At 38.2% G+C, this 16,863-nt stretch overlaps 1 protein-coding gene across 3 annotated transcripts in view; it reads left to right on the top strand.

The window, feature by feature from the left end:
* The window catches only part of SLC25A21 (solute carrier family 25 member 21), a 506,910-nt gene that overhangs the window by 353,300 nt on the left and 136,747 nt on the right, over positions 1-16,863 (top strand). For all 3 annotated transcript variants that reach the window (XM_073997256.1, XM_005561106.5, XM_073997258.1), the window contains one exon: positions 8,959-9,042. In XM_073997256.1, the coding sequence (XP_073853357.1) occupies positions 9,023-9,042 (20 nt within the window). In that variant the 5' untranslated portion in view covers positions 8,959-9,022. The remainder of the gene's footprint in view (positions 1-8,958; positions 9,043-16,863) is intronic.

The following is a 16,863-nucleotide window of genomic DNA, read 5'->3' as shown; positions in this document are numbered from 1 at the left end:
GGAATTTGGGGCCTTTAGAATACAAAAGGCAAGGTCTGTTCTCCCTTATGGCTAACAAACTCAAATATTAATTTTTATTATTTTTATTTTGTGTGCTGCTCTCCCTCAAATCAAATTGTCCCATTTTATTGCTGAGGAAAAAGGCAGAGGGATTAAATTACAAGTCTCACCAGTTTACACTGTGAGTCAGTGGCAGCACTGGAATTGCAACTAGTGGCTCCCAGTCTGTGTCTCGGTTCCTCAAAGTGCTTCACCTCCTTTGACACAAAAGTGGAATTTTTATGTAGCCTAGTGTATTGTGGCATAAATTGCCAGTGAAGGGGGAAAAGTGGCACTTAAGGCTGGCTTTGGTGGTAAGGATCCGCTGCATTTTCATCCTAAACAAAAACAAACCTTCTGATCTCCTTTTTGATTGCTGAAATCCCTATAAGAGAGGACACATTTTGACGGATGGCACATTAAAGTAGAAGTCACAATAAGGATGAATGATGGATGTGAATGTGTTTCCAAAAGCAGAGCTGAATGGGAGAAGGCAGAAGAGAGCACAGGAATGCTACTGAACTAAGAAGTGATCCAGGGGTGACACCAGAAATGCTCTTTACCTATCTCACTGATTTGCTTAGGGATTGGTGGCAGTGCCAAAGGGGTGGCTTGGAATGGCTTCCCACTGCCAGTCTCCATCAGTTCCCTTTCCCAAAGCACCCGAAATAATCACATGATCTAACTAAAAAGCAGCAGAGTGTGTGCTATGCAAATGTAGCCTCAGGACAAATCCTATCATCTACCCCAGTCCAACCCTTTGCAATTCAATTACTGCATATTCATATAAAGATAGGACTATATAAGTTATATTAGGTTGGTGCAAAAGTCATTGCGGTTTTGGCCATAAAAGATTGAGTGTTAGGCACCATTGAAAGTAATGGCCAAAACCACGATGACTTTTGCACCAAATGTATAATATATAAGTTATATATGGATATATACAGTATATATGCATATATAGTATATGTACATATATATGCATATATAATGTATAGTGTACAAATATATTTCTAAAGCCTCCACTCACCAGAACGTTCAGTATTCATTAAGAAGATGATAGATATAAAATTACTTTGGAAATAAAGGCACTGCATTAATTTGAGATTTTAGAATTTTCAAACACCTTATCTTGAGACTTTTAAGGCAGCAAAGCCATTTTATTTTATTTTTATTTATTTTTATTTTTATTTTTTGAGTCAGAGTCTCGCTCTGTCCCCCATGCTGGAGTGCAGTGGCGTGAACTTGGCTCACTGCAAGCTCCGCCTCCTGGCTTCACATCATTCTTCTGCCTCAGCCTCCCATGTAGCTGGGACTACAGGCACCCGCCATCACGCCCAGCTAATTTTTTTTTTTTTTTGTATTTTTTAGTAGAGATAAGGTTTCACCATGTTAGCCAGGATAGTCTCGATCTCCTGACCTCATGACCTGCCCACCTCAGCCTCCCAGAGTGCTGGGATTACAGGCGTGAGACTTTTAAGGCAGCCAAGCCATTTTATTTCTTACAGACATATCTTTCTTTTGGCCATATCTTCAGAAGTACTCAAACAAGCGGAAGTGGTATATCTATGCTGAGACTGAGTCACAGACTAGTTTAAAATAGAATATCACTGAGCACACAATGAAGACAGTGCAAAATGCTGCAGTCATGATTCTCAGCTAATTTAGAAAAAAGTGCTTCAATTAGTGCAAACATTTTTTGTCTTTAAAAAATATGCTCGTACATTTGTTTGGGAACATTGAGAAGCCCTTCCTTACCCTGGTGGTTACCACAGTAACTCACTCAGTATTGTGGCTGGTAAATGACAGGGCCTGTTTCCTCCCATTGGTTAAGTGTGTGCAGTCCTTTGGCTATGAGAACAGCCACAGATAGGTATCTGGCTCCTTTGCAATGTAGCCTAGGGTTTGAGCCACACTCCTGTCTCTTGTGTGTGATTCTGATCGGATGTTAGGCACCAAATATGTCCCAAGTGTTACATCATTGTCCACTCTGTCAGTGTGGCAGCAAGTTTCCATTCTAATAAAAGAAGTTACTCAGATGTATATTCCATATGTATTTAAGCTGCTTTTATTAGGACAATGGAGAAGTCCAACCCTTTCTTCTAAATGCAATCAAGAGTGGTGTGGCTTTGCCTTTGTAATTTTACAAGGGTTTGTATTACGTAACTGGAAAATTGTCTCCCTGAGTATAGAGAGAATTTGTTAGCAGAAAATGCAGCTTGGAACATGCTGATGTAAAGCTTCAATCCAACAGAGAAACCTTTTAAGTTGCTGAAATGTAGAGCAGAGGAAGAAGGAAATTGCTGTTTTACATGATTGACCAAAATGCACTGTAATTATATCAACTTGAAACAGATTCCTGAGAAGAGTTGATAACTCTGTGATCAGAATAAGTCATGTGTAATGGAACAAAATACTGCAACCAAATACTGCAAGTGCTTTCTCTGCAAAGCGTAGATATGATGTATGTGAGAGGTACAGTAGAAGAGACAACTGTTCTTACCTTAGCCTGTGTAATGGGGCCTCTCGCTGCTTTAGCATAGCTAAGAATGGAAGGGAGGCTTTACTGGGGCATTAGTAGTTACCATGCCTGCCCATCCTTTTGCATTGCTCATGCAGCACGGTTTATGGACTGTGCTCCTGTAATGTTATTTTGATGTTGCCGCTCCTGGTTGTAATTAACTCAGCATCACTCATCAGACAGTCAGCTCCTAAATGAAGCACTCCTCAAGGATTTCATGGACTGCCCTTTCTTGTTGCCTGTTCGAAAATCTGTGGGTAAAGTTTAATTGCAGATATGTAGCCCAAAGGTAGTCTTTCTTTATTTCCCCTCTCCCTTTCCCTTCCATTGTCTCTGCTAAGTACTATTTCCCACCCATAAATAGCCGATCATCCCCAATAAGAGTGGTGCTAGCATCTGATGCTCTGAAACACTATTTCTAAACATCTGATACTCTGAAACGCTATTTCTAAACAATAGGTTTTGTTTATGGTGATCATCTGTTTGCACATCTCCTTCACCTTACTGAAAGCTTCTACAAGGCAGGCTTTGTCTTATTTCTTTATAAGCCCCCAAATAGAAGAGTGTGTTCAAGAACTCTTATTAACTGAATGAATGATAGATAGGAAATATGATCTATTTGGTTCTGCAAAGAGAAAAAGAAATTGCAACTAGTGAGTGAAGTGCCTAGACTTGTGAAATCATCATACTCTGTATTCACGTTTGCACAAGCTGTCAGAAAACCCACCTGGGAATTACCTGGGCATGCAGATATCATAGGCAAAGCTGAGATCTCTAACCACAGAAGGGAAGGAAAGGCTAAGGTTGAATGTCTAGACATAGGACATGCTTGCCTGGCCCATCTGCTGACTTGTTCACAGACCCATCTGGAACCAGGGCCGTGCAATTGTGCAATGGCCATCCTGAGGTAGCTGAAGTGCTGACCTGAGCAGCAGAAAAGGTCAAGTACTTTATACTGGGCTTTGACTTTAGCTCCTATATACCTTCTACCAAACCACTTCAGGTCTCCATGCACCCTGAGCAAACAAGTGCATGCAGCAAGCAGAGTACTGTGACATTTTCCCGAAGGAAACGCGGGGTTGGTGGCTGTGGTGTTCGCTTCCCCGTTAGAAAGGGGACAGCTTTCCCTTACTGGCTATTGTTCCTGTCATCTCCCCACCTGGAATGCTTCCTCCTGATTTACTCTCTGACTCCCATGAGGAGTCAGCTCAAATCCTTCTCTTTCCTGAAACCCTTGCTGACCCTCTGCAGAGAGCGGTAATTGCTCCCCTTGTGAACACCTGGACAACCCGGTGCCGATGCTACTTCACGTTTTGCATATTTCCTCTTATATCGTTATCTTTTTTCTTCATATTTCTTTCTTGTGCGTCTTGAGGTTGAAGGTAATACCCTGGGTTTTTTAAAACCTGTAGCATCTTAAATCATATGGCACACATTAAGAAAATAATTCGTAATTTGGGAAAATACATCTAGAAAGGAATTTACTGAGATAAATGAACTTAATTAAAGCTTATTACAGATATTATGAAAAGCATCTATGCTTATCTAATACTTTCATAATATATAAAACTATTTTGAATAATTTTTTAAAAAAATAGTTAGAGTCTTGGTTTTTCCCACTAGATGTAAGAAAGGATTTTATACTCAACAATGAATATAGGTTACAAATATGCAAATACAGAAATGAAGATTCTTATTTGAACTGAACAAAAGTCATACTTTGGAAATTGCTCTGTATGTTTCAAAGTAATTTGTTGTCTAGGGGTAGTGGCTCATGCGTGCAATCCCAGCACTTTGGGAGACCGAGGTGGGAGGATTGCTTGAGCCCAGAAGTTCCATACCAGCTTGGGCAAGAAGGGAAGACGCCACCTCTACAAAAAAATTTTTTTAAATTAGCTAGTCATGATGGTGCATGCCTGTAGTCCCAGCTCAGGAGGCTGAAGTGGGAAGATCCCTTGGGCTTGAGCTTAGGAGTTCGAAGATGCAATGAGCTGTGATCGCACCACTGCACTCCACCCTGGGTACAGAGCAAGACCCTGTCAAAAAAAAAAAAAAAAGAGGAGAATATGTTAAATGTGTCATTTTTAAAAATTATGGAGAAAAAGGACTACCCAACAAGCTTGCCCCTTTCATTATATTCCTGTTGCCTTTATTTCTATTCTAGCACCATTATTTCTCACCCAGACTATCGTATCTCCTTCCTGATTGTTCTCTCTGCCATACTCCCATTCTAATCCATCCAATTGGTCAATAGGTACTCATTTAGAGATTTGTATTGCAAAGAACTCTGCTGGAAGACTGAACTCCCACATCTCTGAACAGTACTGTTCACAAACTTCTTCACAGTACTCTTCAGTACTTCTTCACAAACACATGTAGCAACTTTTCACTTTACAAAACCAAATGTAATTCCAGCCTTGCTTTGCTTTTCAGTATTATACCACACTCACTCTGGCCATATGCCCAACTACTTCAGTCAAAGCAGTACATTCATTCTTCTGTCTGATATGTGTCAGTTTGCAGCATAATTCTGTGAGGCCTAGAACCTATAAAATATATTATTCCTAGAAGTAGACGTTGCGTTCATATCATCAAGCCAACAATCTAAGAAAAGCATTTTGAACTAAATAACATCAGAAGTATTTTTGAAAAGTTCTTTTTCAAAAGCAGGTAAAATTGTGGAGGGAATTCCCTCCCACAGAAGGAACAAGAGCCCTAACTTACAACAGGAACAATAAAGTAAAGCACAAGGAATAGGCAGGCTAAAGAACCCAAAGTATAGAGAACTCAGGTATGGGAGAAATGAGAGTACTTGTTATAAACCTCTTAAGAAACAAACTCCAGAGCAAATACAAAACACAAAGATAAAACCCTTGTACTGGAAACTTCCACATTTGGAGGGCTAAGAGTTCAGAGATGCATGATCATATGCAAAAAGAAGAAAAAAGAATTTAACTTTCAAAAATGGGGCACATGTTTATTGAGCTCTAATTATATGCAGGGCACTATGCTTCTCTGAAGATCCAGGTAGCCTGAACTACCCAGAATGATCAATCTTGTTCCATCATGGAGTAGTGATAGTAAACTGTAGAGTAATACAATCCCAATATACAACCCTAACTCTTGCTTCAAATGCAGACTCCTGCCTGCCAGAATGAATTCCAAATTTACAATCAGGATCAAAGTTAGGCCCTATTAGCTACTCTGTAATTTTTTTTTTTTAATATTAAGTTCTGGGATACCTGTGCAGAATGTGCAGATTTGTTGCATAGGTATACGTGCACCATGGTGGTTTGCCGCACCTATCAACCCGTCTTACAGGTTTTAAGCCCCACATTCATTAGGTGTTGTCCTAATGCTCTCCCTCCTCTTGCCCCACGGCCCCCGACAGGCCCCAGTGTGTGATGTTTTCCTCCCTGTGTCCATGTGTTCTCACTGTTCAATTCCCACTTATGAGTGAGAACATGCTGTATTTGGTTTTCTGTTCCTGTGTTAGTTTGCTGAGAATGATGGCTTCCAGCTTCATCCATGTCCTTGCAAAGGACATGAACTTACTCTTTTTTGTTGCTGCATAGTAGTCCATGGTGTATATGTGCCACATTTTCTTTATCCAGTCTATCATTGATGGGTATTTGGGTTGGTTCCAAGTCTTTGCTATTGTAAATAGTGCTGCAATAAACATACATGTGCATGTGTCTTTATAGTAGAAGGATTTCTAATCATTTGGGTATATACCAGGTAATGGGATGGCTGGGTCAAATGGTATTTCTAGTTCTAGATCCTTGAGGAATTGCCACACTGTCTTCCACAATGGTTGAACTAATTTACACTCCCACAACAGTGTAAAAGTGTTCCTGTTTCTCCACATCCTCACCAGCATCTGTTGTTTCCTGACTTTTTAATAGTTGCCATTCTAACTAGTGTGAAATGGTATCTCATTGTGATTTTGATTTGCATTTCTCTATTGCCTAGTGATGATGAGCATTTTTTCATATGTTTGTTGGCCGCATAAGTGTCTTCTTTTGAGAAGTATCTGTTCATATCCTTTGCCTACTTTTTGATGGGGTTGTTTGGTATTTTCTTGTAAATTTGTTTTAGTTCCTTGTAGATTCTGAATATTAGACAGGCTACTCTGTATTTTTAACCTTTGTGCTAAATTGCCATCAAGGAACACTTATTAAGATAGGAAATAGCACTATTGTTTCATATGTATACTCAGAATTCTGAATTCTACATTAAAACATCTATAATATTTGTGTATGCTTTTCACAAAAGGAAAAAGCTTAAATGCCTCAGGGCAAATCTGCCTGGCTGACAAATAGATGTAAATACATTTTTTCCTTTACATCCCTTGTAAGTTGGATTCCTAGGTATTTTATTGTCTTTGAAGCAATTGTGAATGGAAGTTCATTCATGATTTGGCTCTCTGTCTGTTACTGGTGTATAAGAATGCTCTTCAAGGAGAACTACAAACCACTGCTCAGTGAAATCAAAGAGGACACAAACAAATGGAAGAACATACCATGCTCATGGATAGGAAGAATCAATATCCTGAAAATGGCCATACTGCCCAAGGTAATTTATAGATTCAATGCCATCCCCATCAAGCTACCAATGACTTTCTTCACAGAATTGGAAAAAACTGCTTTAAAGTTCATATGGAACCAAAAAAGACCCTGCATTGCCAAGACAATCGTAAGTCAAAAGAACAAAGCTGGAGGCATCATGCTACCTGACTTCAAACTATACTACAAGGCTACAGTAACCAAAACAGCATAGTACTGGTACCAAAACAGAGATATAGACCAATGGAACAGAGTCCTCAGAAATAATACCACACATCTACAGCCATCTGATCTTTGACAAACCTGAGAAAAACAAGAAATGGGGAAAGGATTCCCTATTTAATAAATGGTGCTGGGAAAATTGGCTAGCCATAAGTAGAAAGCTGAAACTGGATCCTTTCCTTACTCCTTATATGAAAATTAATTCAAGATGGATTAGAGACTTAAATGTTAGACCTAATACCATAAAAACCCTAGAAGAAAACCTAGGTAATACCATTCAGGACATAGGCATGGGCAAGGACTTCATGTCTAAAACACCAAAAGCAATGGCAACAAAAGCCAAAATTGACAAATGGGATCTAATTAAACTAAAGAGCTTCTACACAGCAAAAGAAACTACCATCAGAGTGAACAGGCAACCTACAGAATGGGAGAAAATTTTTGCAATCTACTCATCTGACAAAGGGCTAATATCCAGAACCTACAAAGAACTCAAACAAATTTACAAGAAAAAAACAAACAACCCCATCAAAAAGTGGGCAAAGGATATGAACAGACATTTCTCAAAAGAAGACATGCACACAGCCAACAGACACATGAAAAAATGCTCGTCATCACTGGCCATCAGAGAAATGCAAATCAAAACCACAATGAGATACCATGTCACACCAGTTAGAATGGCAATCATTAAAAAGTCAGGAAACGACAGGTGCTGGAGAGGATGTGGAGAAATAGGAACACTTTTACACTGTTGGTGGGACTGTAAACTAGTTCAACCATTGTGGAAAGCAGTGTGGCGATTGCTCAAGGATCTAGAACTAGAAGTACCATATGACCCAGCCATCCCATTACTGGGTATATACCCAAGGGATTATAAATCATGCTGCTATAAAGACACATGCACACGTATGTTTATTGCAGCACTATTCACAATAGCAAAGACTTGGAATCAACCCAAATGTCCATCAGTGACAGACTGGATTAAGAAAATGTGGCACATATACACCATGGAATACTATGCAGCAATAAAAAAGGATGAGTTTGTGTCCTTTGTAGGGACATTGGATGCAGCTGGAAACCATCATTCTCAGCAAACTATCGCAAGAACAGAAAACCAAACACTGCATGTTCTCACTCATAGGTGGGAACTGAACAATGTGATCACTTGGACTCGGGAGGGGGAACATCACACACCAGGGCCTATTATTGGGAGGGTGGGGGAGGGATTGCACTGGGAGTTATACCTGATGTAAATGATGAGTTGATGGGTGCTGACGAGTTGATGGATGCAGCACACCAACATGGCACAAGTATATATATGTAACAAACCTGCACGTTATGCACATGTACCCTAGAACTTAAAGTATAATAATAAAAAAAATTTTAAAAAATACATTTTTTCTGTAGATTTCATTAAATTACAGAGAAATGTAATTTTAAAGGCTATGAAAATAAGGTGAAGATTATGTAATGCTAATAAATGAATAAAATCCATACCAAAGCAGAATGTTCTAGATTAATCTGAAAAGCTGTTTCTAAGACTTTAAAAAATGAGAAAAGCCATTTGGCAAAATCTTTAACTTAGAGTTTTTGGTTTGATTTTCCTTCTAGGTTTCAGATTCAGAGATGTGCAACTGATCCAAACAGTTACAAAAGCTTGGTAGACAGCTTTCAAATGATTTTCCAAATGGAAGGGTATGTATATTCTTCATATAGCCATTTTAATATGTTTTTACTTAACATGTTTTCTCATTTTGAATGGTTTATTTTCCTAGTCTTACTAGGGGCAAAATACTTAAAAGGGTAACTTTCTACTTTGTTATGTTTTTCCTGATAACGTGATTGAAAACTGAATGTTTATATAATGGAAACTACCACAAAAAGATATTAATAAGTAGTTTAATGACTAGAGGACAATTTTTAATTTATGCCACTAGGGTTGTTTAAAGTTTCTATAACTGGGGCTCTCTAAACTCAATAGTTCTTTATTTTGGTACTGTAATATAATGTCCAAATTCATTCTGCATTCACACTCTAGTTTATGAATATGCAAATAAAACAGATCTGTATCAAAAATTGATGCATCAAGGCTGGAAGCAGTGGCTCACACCTGTAGTTCCAGCTACTTGGGAGGCTTAGGTGGGAGGATTGCTTGAGCCCGAGAGGTGCAGGTTGCAGTGAGTTAGGATTGCGCCACTGCACTATAGCCTGGGCGACAGCAAGACTGTCTTAAAAAAAAAAAAAAATCGATGCATCCAATTAATTATCTGATCTATTAAATGATCAAATAAATAGAATATTTGTTTATATAGGCTAAAATTATCTTCAATGTGTTAGATTCAGTTAAAAACTGTATCCAATAAACATATGTGTGCACATGTCTATTGGAAGTGAGGGACTAGGGGAGGGATAGCATTAGGAGAAATACCTAATGTAGATGACTGGTTGGTGGGTGCAGTAAACCACCATGGCATGTGTCTACCTATGTTACAAACCTGCACGTTCCTCACATGTATCCTAGAATTTGAAGTATAATAAAAAAAAAAATTTAAACTATCCAGTATAATTTTTCAAAGAATATTGTATTTGCTTTTGGAAGTTGTTTTTATAAGAAAATTGTTGAAAAAATAATCTTTCAAATATGTAACAGGAATAATAATAACTAGTATATATTTAGCTTCATTATGTAGTAGGGAATCTTCTTACAACTGTATTATGTAGGTTCTGTTGGGTTCCATTCCAATTGGACAGATAAAGAAGACTCAGAGAAGTTAGTAAGTTTCACATTTCTGGTGAGTAGTGGAGCTGGGAATCAAATCTAGGTCTGCTTGACCCTAAAACCCATGCTCTTAACTGCTGTAGATCACTACTTGTCTTGCCAGGTTACACTATAAATACTATTCTGCTAATCATTTATTTCAGTTAAACTTGTATTATGGATATCTTTCCATGCCAGTATATTCTCTTTAACAACATAGTAATTTATTTTATCTATATGTTGCAATTTATTAATCTCTATGGTAGACCTTTAGGTTGCTTCCAAATTCTTGCTATTATAAACAATAGTGCAATAAATATTTTCATACTATCTTTGCGCATTTGTATCTATTTATATATTTTAATATATAGTATATTTTGATATATTGACATATATATTTATATAACTTTTACATATTTTTATAGTTTTAATATATTAGTACAATAAAGTACATTGTTAGCTGTGGACTTGCAGGATCAAATGATATGCATGTTTTATATGAGAGATGTTGACAAATTACCTTCCAAAAAGTATGTACTGATTTTATACCCTTAAGATTTGAAACTTCTTATTTCTTCACACACTCTCAAACACATTATAAATCATTATTTGGTATATCTGTCACTGATATGTATCTCCCGTTTACCATCTGACCAATGAAAAATAGAACTGTCCTAAGTGCATTCCTTTGAATGTTGTAGGGATTGAGCATACTTTCATATCATTAGGCATCATTTCTTTTGCGAATTGCCTATTTTGTGTCCTTTATCCATTTCTCTTAGATTAGATTTTTAAAAAAATTGATTTGTAGGTGCTTATTATGTATTATAGATACTAATCATTTGACTATTATGTAGACTGTAAACAATTTTTCCAACTTGTCATTTGTCTTACCTATAGTGTCTTATACCTTTCAGAAGTTTGTGATTTTTAAAGATTGTAATTTTATATTATCTATCTTTTCCATCCTGATGTCTAATGATGTCGCATTAAAAAAAATTCTCTAGCCCCAAGATTATAAATATTTTCTTCTGGTAGTTTTTTACATTACAATTTTTAATCCAGCTGATAATTTTTAATGTGCAGTGTGGTATACAGAAATTAAATTTCATTTTGAAATGGTCAGTCAATTGTCCAAACACCACCTGCTGAAAAAAATCTATCCTTTACTCACTAATTGGAAATGCTGCCTTTTTTTGTTTTGTTTTGTTTTTGGGTTTTTTTTTTTTCTTTTTTTTTTTTGAGATGAACTCTCACTCTATTGCACAGGCTGCAGCGCAGTGACACAATCTCGGCTCACTGCAACCTCCGCCTCCTGGGTTCAAGTAATTCTCCTGCGTTAGCCTCCCAAGTAGCTGGGATTACAGGTGCCCGCCACCACGCCCAGCTAATTATTGTATTTTTAGTAGAGACAGGGCCTCACCATGTTGGCCAGGCTGATCTCAAACTCCTGACTTCAAGTGATCCACCTGTCTCGGCCTCCCAAAGTGCTAGGATTACAGGTGTGAACCACCACACCCAGCCAATGCTGCCTTTTTCACATATTAAACTTCTACACATATACCCTCTAATTTTCCATTTTGATTCTCCATTTCCTATTCTGTTTCATTCATTCATCTATCTATAGCTATATCAGCATCATACTGTTTTAATTATTTTATCTTCAGAGTATTTGGGAAATATATAAAAATATACCTCATGGTATGAAGTTCAAACTTCTTGTCATAGTATGCAGAGCTTTCGTGGCATGGTCCTTCTTCATACTCAGATCTGCTCTAGGAATAGCAGACAGTTTGCAGCACTCTGGTCTCTCATATTCTCAGGGTTTTTCCATGCTCTTCCCTATTCCTGAAGGACCCAATCCCCAAACCTCCCCTAGAAACTATCCCTTTCCATTTAAAAGTGACTTCACATTTCACCTTCCCTGACCCTCTTTTCTCTATCATATGCTGAATTATTTCCCCACTCTTTTCTTTACATATGCTATATAAAATATCGCATACAACATCCTGGTTTATGAAGCTCATTTTCTATCTCCCTTTTCCCACCCCAAGAATATATTTCCTAAGGGTCATGTCCCGATTAGCTCTGTATTCCTTACACTTGTGTTTGGCACTGAGTAGAGACACTCAGTAAGTATGCTAAAAATGAATGGAAGTCATCACACCAACATCATAACGATGCGAAATGAAACAGAGATGATAACTGAAGAGTTATCTTAGTCTATAGAAGATAGACTAACCTCTCTGAAGTTATGATAATCATCTTGATGTTTGATTAAATATTTTGAGGTCACCTAGTGACAAAAGTCAACAAGTTCTTCTAGCTATTACTCTAGTGATGTGGTATCTAAATGCCCTATGTTGATAATATAAACCTTTATATTATGACAAGAGAGTTAAGAAAATCATAGTGCATTATGTAGCCAATGAAAGTATCCCTTTCCTGCAAAACAGTAATGTCAGCATTACTGAGATCTGTGAGCTGTAACAGATATTCCTGAATTGGATGTGGCAGTTCCTTAGCCAAGATCTTCAATTCATGTGTGTTTTGGGAAGAATTTGATGATTCTGCTTCTGCTTTGATATCAAATGATATAACAAACATACAGTATGTGTGGTCCTTACATAGTGGAATTGGGCTTTTTCTATCCTGTATGTATAATTGCTTCTAGAGCAAATTGACATTCTTCCTGTGATGCCTTTAAATCTGGACATGCTGTTAGCCAAAAGCCAGAGAGCTCTAGTCTTAGAGATGGAAATATTGTAAAAACACAAAATAAAAAGCTCCCTGTTAATTTTTACACAGAGCAAGAGCATTTCATAGCCTTGGGTTAAACGAAAGAAAAAAGCAAAACAAAAAAGAAATGAAAGAGAAGAAAAGAAGACAAAAGCCTTTTAACACATACTGTGTTAATTTTTTTCCCTAGTCAAAGAAGTTCCTTTTGACTTTCTTTGAGAGCTACTCCGTTTTCAAAGATGTTGTCATTCCTACTCAGGTGCACAGAGGCCAGTTTGGCCTGTGGCCTGCAGGGAAGATAGCACTAGTCAATTTTGACTGTTGACATAATTAGGAGAATTCACCTCTCCTGGTTTTTCCTATCTCCTCCAAGTTAAAGGTTTTGAGAGCTCATCCTTTTCTTTTATTTAAAAACATTAAAGTCTGTATTTTTAGTGGAGACGGGGTTTCATTGTGTTAGCCAGGATGGTCTCAATCTCCTGACCTCGTGATCCACCCATCTCGGCCTCCCAAAATGCTGGGATTACAGGCGTAAGCACCGTGCCCGGCCTAAAAAAATACAAAAAAATTAGCCGGGCATGGTGGTGGGCGCCTGTAGTCCCAGCTACTGGGGAGGCTGAGGCAGGAGAATGGCGTGAACCCAGGAGGTGGAGCTTGCAGTGAGCCGAGATCGCACCACTGCATTCCAGCCTGGGCAACAAAGCGAGACTCTGTCTCAAAATTAATTAATTAATTAAAGTCTGTTAATACACTTAAAATCTTCACAAATCTCCCATTTCCCCAACGTTAAGAAAATGAAACAGTTCTCTCCACCATTCTTAGAGATGCAATTCCTCACCTCTCTGCTCAGAATTCACTTGCTTTCAACAGACAGGAGTCCAAATCCCGTTACTGTTTCTAACATTCTTTTTCTTCTTAAAAAGCATAGATACATTGTACTTTTTAATAAAAACCATGTCTTATGAAAGACATGGTTTTTTAACACAGCTTTACAGAAGTGAGGTTAAAGCTTAAAAAGAGAGGCATTCCAAATTCCAGGTAAGGATTTCTATTATAGGGAATCCTCACACTTAGCTAATTTTCACAAAAGAGGCTGTTTTCTATAACATAGAAGAGAGAACTCATAGAAAATGAAGGCAGTGAAGAAATATCACTGTTGCGAGTACCTTCATCATCACCACAACTTTTCATCTGTCTCTGGTTTGACAGAAATAAGCTAATAGGTCCATCTACTGTAGTAGAGTGAGCCCAGAAGACATAAAGATACAGCCTAGTTAATTAGCTGCCTTTAAAACCAATAGGGTTGGTTTTGTAAACTCACCTGGCAAACAGTGGCTGGTATCATGGTATTTGCCATGTGTCCATGCATCATGCCTCACTTCCCTTTACCTCAGAGCATCTTATGAAAGTTGGCCTATCTCTTTTGTACTTGTCATTCCTTTAAAAAGAGTGATTGAAATGTTCACAGGTGGGTGAGGGGACTATACATTATGTCAGTGTAAACCCAGGACAGTCTTCCCATCTCTACTCCCACTCTGCCTCCTCTGAAAGTGCTCAATGGTTGTTCTTCCTGAAATAAGGCAAAAATAGGAGTTAAACAGAACTCAAGATACTCTGGTAATGTAGGTAGAGAAAGACTTAAAACTAATATTTATTTTCTTCAGTGTACCATGAACTATGCTAGGATTTTTTTTTCATACATTTTTATCAACACAGCACTATTAACACAACATAGAATCCTCATGCCCATGTTTTGTATAAGGTAACTGAAGTTAAATAACTTACCCAAAGCCACGCAGGTATAACCGTGGTTTTTCCGTTAGACTGTATCTGATCTTTCAAAATAATCAAATTTTGTTATTTATTGGCTGGAAAGAAGACAATATGGAAATAATGGCTGTAAATGGCTAATCTTTAAATGGCTATTCTGAAGTCTTTGATATTCCTAGCCTCAAATCACACAGCGACTTAAAGCAGCTTTATGTCTTCTTTAAGTAATGTACGAAAGCTCTGAGACCAGTATATGTTAAGTCAAGCAAATCTTGATGATTCTGAGGCAGCACTACAAAGCTCTGGCAACTCAAGACTCAATCTAATCATTGCCCCATCCTTTGTAATTAGCTCTGTATTTCTGATAAGTTCATGGTTTTCAGTCAGTCAATTTTCATCCTGTTTGTTTCTTAGCTCTCTTATGTGAAAAATTCTTGGGCATTGGTTTGCTCAAGGCAAATAACTAGGAAACAACTAGGTCAGATTAAGCTTAGCTTCAAATGAGAAACATGTTGATTGCTGGTGCCTTCAGAAATATGGTATTCTTCAGAAAGAATTGCTGTAGAAAATATGTGGTTGCATTTGGGGGGCATTTGAACTGTGTTTTGTTTCACGATTTGTTTTCTGTAACCACTGATGCTGCCCCAAGTATCATCTTACAATCAGACCACTTGGTGATTATAATATTTTCTAGTTAAATGACATTTAAGGCCTCGTTTTATGAGCTCAAGCATAATTGGCTAATTTGGTAAACTCCAGATGTGTGAGATAATGTGCCACTCATTTAAGTGCCTTTCAGACGGCACAAATGGCACAGCCCCAGGAGGTATAATCACTCCCTCTTGTTTTCATTAAGAAGGGGAATGAGTGGCTTGTGACACAGACAAAGGAAGTGGGATGCCCACAGCTCTACAACTTAGTAAGATTTGGACATTTTCTTTTTATCAGTGGACTCACTCCAAAGTGTTTGGCTCAATTCAATGTCTTAGTAGGTCTACTTTTTAAAAAGTGGTTTACCTAAACTAATATGACTGGGTGGTTTTGAAGCCATGAAAATAGGCTGTCTGAAAATAGAAAGACCTGTCCCTGTAGAAACCCCCCCTGAGTAAAGTAGTCTCTGGAAACCGTCCCTCACCCTCATGTGGAAGTGTGGGTGCGGGGGTATTGGTTTGAAAAAGCAACGGAAGAGCTGACTCTGCCCACAGCCGGGAATCTAGTTACTTGACCAATCAGCATTCTCCTCCTAAACTTTCAACTTACAAAATTCCAACTTCATGAAGTCCAGTAGTTGCTGCTGCTTTTTCTCTCCCCTCTGAACTCTCCTGCACCATCTAACAGAGACCAACTCATCCACCCAGCATTGCCAAGCTGGAATGCAGTGGATGATTCTGGCATCACTATTTCCTGATCCTGGGACTGGTTGCTTTTATCAGACTATAGATCCAGTGGAGTTCACAGCTGGCTGAGTCTTCACTCAGATGAGGTCTACGTCTCAGACCCCTGAGCAGATAATCTGCCATGCGGATTCATTTTGTGTCGATTATTGGGTGTTGATTGAGTTTGTAAGCCTGGTTTGCCCAAGTGAGTTCCTTTTATGGTAGGCACCAAATGTGCACTGTGACTTCTGTGATGAGTTCCGTGAGTGGTGCCTTGACTGCCTTCACTCCCCTTCTTTTTGTTTTAGCAAAGAGGCCCTTCCTGGTACCCATTGGACCTCCCTCGAGTGCTCCCTTGTTTTTATGTGGTGATGACAAGGAAAGCAGAGAGTCCCAGCTGCTCTTGCTCCCACACTGCCAGAGTTCAGCCATGGCCTGCCTGGGCTTTTAAATGATGCTACAGCAAATTTCCTCTTTAGTTAGAAAAAAAGGGGTTGGGGGTTGGGGGACAAGAAAAAAATAATAGAATAGGTTAGAATTTGGAGAATAAACTATAGCAAATTTATCTGGCATGTCTTAAAAGCGATGGACCTAGGTCTAGAATATGGCTTCCATAGGCTGAAGACATTTTCTTCTTCCAAGTCTTCTCCTGATTCGGAAAGAAAATGTGAGAAGAGATTATCTTAATTCAGGCATGGACGTACTACTATTATTCTTAAATAATCTGTGTTTCTTTTAAAATGGTTTGTTAACTTTGGTATATCATACTCATACATTTTAATTGATTTTTTAAATTGATATAATTGTACAGATTTAAGGGGTATAGAGTGACATTTCAGTACATGCAATGTATAGTGATGAAATCAAAGTAAT

This window comes from Macaca fascicularis, chromosome 7 (genome assembly GCF_037993035.2).
Source record: "Macaca fascicularis isolate 582-1 chromosome 7, T2T-MFA8v1.1".
Lineage (NCBI taxonomy): Eukaryota > Metazoa > Chordata > Mammalia > Primates > Cercopithecidae > Macaca > Macaca fascicularis.
Note: the sequence above shows the minus strand (reverse complement) of the source record. Positions and strands in the feature narration are given on the sequence as shown.